The sequence below is a fragment of the Indicator indicator genome, chromosome 11 (assembly GCF_027791375.1).
Source record: "Indicator indicator isolate 239-I01 chromosome 11, UM_Iind_1.1, whole genome shotgun sequence".
Classification (NCBI taxonomy): Eukaryota; Metazoa; Chordata; class Aves; order Piciformes; family Indicatoridae; genus Indicator; species Indicator indicator.
The window spans coordinates 14,892,032-14,899,127 of NC_072020.1; the positions used below are offsets into that span (position 1 = coordinate 14,892,032).

General features: G+C 37.2%; 1 protein-coding gene across 1 annotated transcript in view; it reads right to left on the reverse strand.

Annotated features, from left to right (window-relative positions):
- POU6F2 (POU class 6 homeobox 2) overlaps positions 1 to 3,528 on the reverse strand; it is a 308,399-nt gene extending 304,871 nt beyond the window's left edge. Inside the window, exon 1 of the mRNA XM_054384991.1 lies at positions 3,424 to 3,528. Coding sequence (XP_054240966.1) covers positions 3,424 to 3,528 — 105 coding nt within the window. The remainder of the gene's footprint in view (positions 1 to 3,423) is intronic.
- Positions 3,529 to 7,096: the final 3,568 nt, after the last annotated feature.

Here is a 7,096-nt window from a genome sequence, read left to right on the forward strand (position 1 = left end):
CTCAGGTCCGGGGGAAAAAAAAAATGGGGGAAAAGAAGAAAAATAAAAGAGAAAGGTACAGTACAGGTTTTAGAAAGCATAAAAGGTATATAAAATACAGCATAATTAGAATAATTAGATGACATTTAATTACCTGTTCATTTAGATGGGCTCAGGATATATAGGGAATATGGCCTAAAAATCCAGTTAACAGGTTCTATATGAGAGCGAAACACGTTTGACGAAATAACGAGTATTGTGGCTCAGCGTGCAAGGAAGGATGCTACAGACTATTGCTGACAGGGATTGGGGTTTCATTCCAAACACTCCAGTTATGAATCAAAATCACAATGAGCAATGAGCTTCTAGATCTTGACACACTAGGCAAGGAGGTTGTTCTTCAGAGTACTTGGCTGTTTTATTGCTTGCTTGGGGGAGGAAAAATCCAGAGGGAATGTATACAAGCGATTCTGCCCCATGGAGCCAGTACACCCAGGTGCTAGGTAATGGTCAGGATTGTAGCACGGTAACTACCATTGCCATCACCAGTGGGAACCACTGTGGACACTGGTGCTTGGACACAGATGAAATCAAGAATATTAAAATAGCAGTGGAAAATGCATTTAATGATGAACAAGTACTTGGTGTTGAAAATGTCTTCAAATCAGCATGCTCCTGCTATTACTTTTGTGTCATACACAGACTAATGTTTGAACTACAAATAACTGCTAGTATTTCTGATCTCCACTGGAGCAGAGATATACATGTATAGTTTGGATTTTTAATTAGGCAAGTTCACACTCCATTAGCACCAAACAAGACTGAATATAAAGCTACATCTGAAGGATTAGTTAAAACAAAATTTAGTTCTCACAGCTGGAGCAAAACACAATTCTGAAACAAAAAGCCCAAACGATAAACATTTGTTTCAGTTTTTGCTTTTGGAAGTTTGAAAGTTAGCAAAGACTCCTAAGAACTTTTTTCTAAAACAATAGTGTCAGAAAATGAATATCTCTTCTAAAAATATAGACATGCAAATACACAAATCTTTATTATTTATCAATACTAAATATTAATATGGACAGAATGAAAGATTTTATGGCATAGTTATTTTCTCTTGCCAGCTGAATACTAAAGTTCATAGAGAAAGTCTATTTCTATTTCCAGTAATGTATGATAATTATACTGATTGCTCTGTACTTCCCAAGTAGCTAATTCTTCTATTATACAACTAGAAAATACATCATTTTTACCAGGAAAAAATAATTTTACACTTTCTATTCAATTATCACATGTGGCAGTTAATATCAACAAACATTGGACAATTAATCAAAATAAAAACATACTTGAAAATTCCATTAATTTATGAAGAGACTTGTATGTGCACACTTACACATATGACATATAAATATACAAATTCAAACACACAGTTCTAAAAAAAAATAAATGTTTGCAACATCGAACACATTAAGTTGCACAATGATAATATCAATAAATTCTGACATAAAAAAACCAAAGAAGAGAGTCACCTAAAATGGCTAAATGTATTTTCCTTTGAAATCCATGCCCTTGTTATTGATTTCTAGGAAATGAAATACACCAACACACGATATAAACATTTTTCCAGACATTCACTGAACTTTTTTTTAATTGATGAAATATGGAATGTTACAGACAGAAAAAAAGCCATACTCCTACCCTTTCCAGCCTCAAAACCACTTCCCGAGAGCTAGCAAGCTTTAAGCATAAAATAGCTAACTTAGACTTTCTTACATGCCAAAGCAAAAGTTACATTAAAGAGATATTACAAGCTCTGAGATTTATCACGGTTTCAGGGTACATTTTCTGTCAAGTGTACTTGCTCAAATCCTTGCCATTGCATCTCCCTTAAAATCGTTAAACACATTTCTTTAAGACTGAACAAGTTTGCATAAAAAGGTAATTAATTCTCTCTAATCACACAAGATAATATTAGCAAAAACACCTCACATTTTCTTTTTCTTTTCTTGGGGGGGGAGGAGAGGTTGATGTCAGCCTAATATAAAGCTGTTAATGTTTGGGGGATTTTTAATAAAAAATGTATCTTCTATTTTTAAAATATTTAAAGCAATAAAAGTCTGTGGTAAACATGGTATTACATATTTGACATTTTCCGCCCAGAAATGCATTACTGTGTACGATGGTATTAATAAACCATGTGCTTTGAGGGACTTCTGTGCTTTGCCATAATTTAGTTGAAAACTGCGTAGGTGTGGGATGTGTATTTTTCCACCATTTCATCAACATATAGAAAACACAAATACTATGTCATCACCTCAGCAGCATGCGTTCACTACACTGAAAACATATGCAAAAAACCCACAAACTTTTGTGAGTTCAAAAAATACCCTTTGCCAGAGACTGATTTACAAGTCAGTGGTTAATGAGAAAGTGTTGAGCACTTAAAATTTTGTTAGAAAAACAGACACCCTCATCCGACTCTGTCTGCATTCATAGGAAAACAGCCCTCCCTGCATATCAGGACAAAATAATTCAATTTCTTTCCCCACTTCAGGTTATTATTTGAAGCAAATGAAAAGACAACGATTCTTCTCTCTTCTGGCTAAAGATCAAAACAGCACAGTTAAAACACACATACAGAAACTACAGACTTATCAGAAATCACAAAACAAAAAGAGAAGGACTCACTGACCCATTTGGAAGACAAAGACGACAAAACGGAAAAGCTCTAAAAATCAGCTTGTGAGGCCTTTGAGAGATATTCTTCTGGCATTTCATCACAGCAGCCCCAGACCAGTTCACTTCCCTGGATACAGGGAGGGAGAACTAAATAGAGCTGTTTATTAAAGCTGTTGTGCTGGATTGCATTAGGAAGCACGAGCAGACCACCTGGACCTTTCAGATTGTGGCAGTGTTTAATTTGCAGGCTGCCCCTCTGCAGCAGAAAAGACTACTACATTTACCAAGCTCAGTCACACATTATCTGGGTTAGGAGTAAAAGCAGAAAAAAGAAAAAGAAAAAAAAAAAATCCACAGCCTGTAGTACAGGAATACAGTCAATATAAAAATAATGAACAGCATTAGAAATAGAAAGCAACTCCCCAGCAAACATAACAGTTTCACTCCTCAGCTTTTCTACTTCAGCACATTTAAACAAAATACAATGGCAAATTAATAAATAGATTGATTTGGCAAAGCTCAGACCAAATTATAACCTGGGTTTAATAGAAGAAAAGCATGGTATTTTAGGTTTAACTAGTGATTCTCTGGCCAGATTATTGTGGTTCTTTTGCCTTTCTCACTTTCAGTACTGCACTCGCTGGTAGCTGAAGATACAGATAGAAAGATGGTACTGTAAATATGAATTATGTGAATCATATGGTTAGACCCTTGTGAAAAAAAATAAAAAATAAAAGGGGAGTTGAGAAATGGCTGACTCCATACCTGACCAATTACAGCTTGCATGGTCCCTGTGTCCTGCTGAGCTGAAAGATCGCAATCCATCATATGTAGTCTTTGAAAAGGAGAATGGGGGTTTCTGGCATGCATCTGTCAATCAACTTCTGCACTCACAACCATCACCAAAAGCAAGGGAAAAAAAAGTCAAGCTGCTCCACCAAATAGGATGAAACAGTCATGTGACCTTCAGCACACTCACACACATACATACTTCCATAGAACGTATGAATTTTCTGCAGATATGAAATGACATTGACAAATACCCAATACCAAGTAAATAAAGTGAGACAAACAGCTACTCACCAAAGACAAAACACTTGCTGTAATCTTCAGCCTAAAGATTTAATAAACCTAAAAGGTATTTTAAACCAAGGCTTTTCTTTTGAGCCTAAACTTTTCAGATAAGGTGATATAATTTTATATATGCAGACAGTGGTCAGAACTTTAACCCCTTGCATCCTCTCACAGCCTCTATTTTTATTCACCCTCTTTACACTTCTACTTTACTGCTGTTTGAGTTCCTGATATTTTTTTTGTTTTGTTCTTTTAAGTTTATTTTGTGTCAGAGTGAATAGGCTTGTATTGCCTATATTGAATGTCTACAAATTATGAGAACTTGATAGAAGAAAAATGATAGGGGGAAAAAAAAGAGCAGGGGCTGAGAAACCTGTGTCTGTACTTACAAGCTGAAATGTGCCTCACTGCTTTACTCCACCAGAAGTCAAATGTTTTCTTTATTGGAAATATATATTTAAGTACTAGTTTATGCAAGCTGTGATGAGCACTGAGAATATAAAATATTCAGACTATGTAAATCCTACTTACGGAATCCTTTCCATTTTGAAGGTTAGCAGAGTTTTGGTTCATTCACTGCTCCACTGAACTGACATAAAATGTTGTTACTTATGAAGGCAAATATTACCATTTTTTCTAATGGAAGCAGTTTGTTTCATATATCATCCCTTCTGAGTTAAGATTTGCAAGAATTTCCAAGACTATTTTTTCTTCTTGTCAAAATGTATCAGCCACTTGTCTCCCAAAACTGAGTGTCGTGAACAACACGCTGCAGCATTGATTGCTGATATGTTATTGGCCAGTGATTGCTGAAGGGTGACATTAATGTAACCCGGTAGCACTTTAACCCTTCGAAGATCAATACAGTCCTCTGGCAATACAGCAGAATAACAGCCCATATCATTTTTGCTGTACTACAGCTTCGTATAAATATTAGTGCATCTTTCTGCCCTCCTAAAATTGTGTTTCTGTTACTAGTAGAAACAACCTGCTTTTCAAAGCCTGTCAGAAGCCAAAATGCAGAAAAAAAAACCCCAGTCTCGTCTTGAAGCTTAATATTGTGCGCTCTTTCCATTTTAAGTAAGTTTCTGGCAATATTTTGAAGTTATTATCTCATTTGTAAAGGTATTGATGATATTGATCTCAGCATGCGATAGCCAAAGAAACGTGAAAATATCAATAATATTCCAATTGTAGGCACAGCACTTACCAATCTAATGTTTCCTACAACATAATCGTAAGATCAAACATCCAGGAGTATTTGCAATGTGGAGTGCATACATATGTGTATGAACATCTGTATGAGTATATGTATGCGTACATGTATATGTATGCATATGCATGAAGGTACAGGAGAGAAAGAATTTATGTTAAGGAAAGTGAAATGGGCTGTGAATATCGAGTTTACTTTGCATTAGTCAAGGTTGTTTTTTTTTTTTTTTTAATTTATAAGAAAATAGTTAGGAAAAGGTGTTCTGGTATGTATTTCAAAACCCAGAGACTAGAAAAGAGTTCACAGATAGATGCATGGGGACCAAGAAGTACTTCTAGGCCAACAAGATATTGTAGCTTAAAAAGATTTTCAAATCAAGAATTTTAAACAGATATATGATATTAACACTGAAATGTTGCCTCTGGGATGAGGAAGGAGTACTTGAAACGGTGCTTCTAACATCTGCTCTGTATTTCACTTATAAACATAATTAAAATGCACCATTTGTGCTGAAATCTTATCTGCTTCTTACTCATGAAAGAAAATACACTGAACTAATACGTTGGGCTGCCTTTTGGTCAGCTGAGAACTCACTGTGGTCTCATCCCTCAGGATGATTCTGGGGGAAAAACAGGCAGTGTCGTGAAGGCCATAATCAACATCCATATCACCACAAGCAATCCAAAATACAACTGGCAAATGGGGGAGTGACTAGAGGAGATTGCCTCAGCTGTCTTCAGGAAAGCAGACACACTGAAGGCAAATACTGTGTATGAATTTGAAAGGCAAGTTAAGGTTGTTCATTTTTTTAGTTTAGGAGGAGTCTTTTTGCAGTAGATATGCACAGACACCTTTCAAATTCCCTTAATTAATCTAAACAATTAAACTCAACAATTACCACTGCAGAGGTTTTATTAGCAAAGAACCGACCTAGGCTTATGTTGCAGCACATTAAAAAAAAAAAAAAAAAAGCTCAGTGCTGTATGCACACAAATCTGCTGCACCCTTGCACACCTACAAACTAACCAGACACTTGTGCACGCTCAGGCAGAGCAACAACAGCTTCTTCCTCCCAAAGTGATACACGCTCTGCCTCTCTTTTTATCATGATTAACCCACACTTCCAGGAAATGCTGTTAACTGTTAAACAATGTCCCTGTAGCTCTCATGCCATCACGGTTAACCCAAACAGCTGTAAGAGCCTCCTCTGCTACCCCTGGAGCTGCCCCTGTCTCTATGGAGCTGAATACCTTTTCTTTCAGCCAAATTTATGTCATCCTGTAGCCACTGTACAGCTGGTCCCTGGGCACCATTTCAGCTTCACTGCTTGCCCTATGGGAGGTGTCCATCCTGTATAGTCTTTTACTTATTGTGAGGAATTGTCTCCTTACCCACCTCCCACCCCCAAATACCTCCATGCTTTGCTGCTCAAAAGGTAATTTAGCTCTCCTGTCAGCAGTCAAAAAGGTGAAGGAGCAAGGTAGGTCCTAATCTGCCACAGGGCAGACTTGGGTGGAGAGTGGGGTGCAAAGGGGAACTCAGCAGGCCACATTCACTCTAATGCTGCCAACTTGAGAAAAATTGTTGAAGGACAGAATGACAAATATTGCTTCCCAACTGGCTGTGCTGTATCCCTAGCAGAGACTTCCTCGTCTCCTTTGAAAGTTTTTATCCATGGCTCTCCCTCAGAACACCTGAGTGTAAAATGGTTTACAGCAGTATATAGCAGCTGTGCCTTCTTATATGTCACTACAGCATCTGGTAGAAAGGGCCAGGCTTGCACAGCTGTACCTAAAAGTATTGGGGGGGAGGGGTACAGGGGGCAGGGTTGGAGGGGTCAGTGATGATCCAGGCTTACATATGGAGGAGGCTCTGTTATCATTTAATCTGTGAGAGCACAAATTCAAAGTGGTATAAAACCTGTGTTTTGAGCAGCACCCCAGATCCCTTGCATCCAGGAAAAGTGGTAGCCTCTGGTGGAACTGAATACTTTCTCCTCTTCAAACTCTATGTTTTTCTCTGATCAGTTATCTGCATTTCCCCAGTTTATAAGCATATAAATACTTCCCTAGTTTAACTAAAACAATGAAAAATTAAAGCATCACTTCTGAATAGAGTAATATGCTTGAATTTACTTCTTAGCTACAAAAA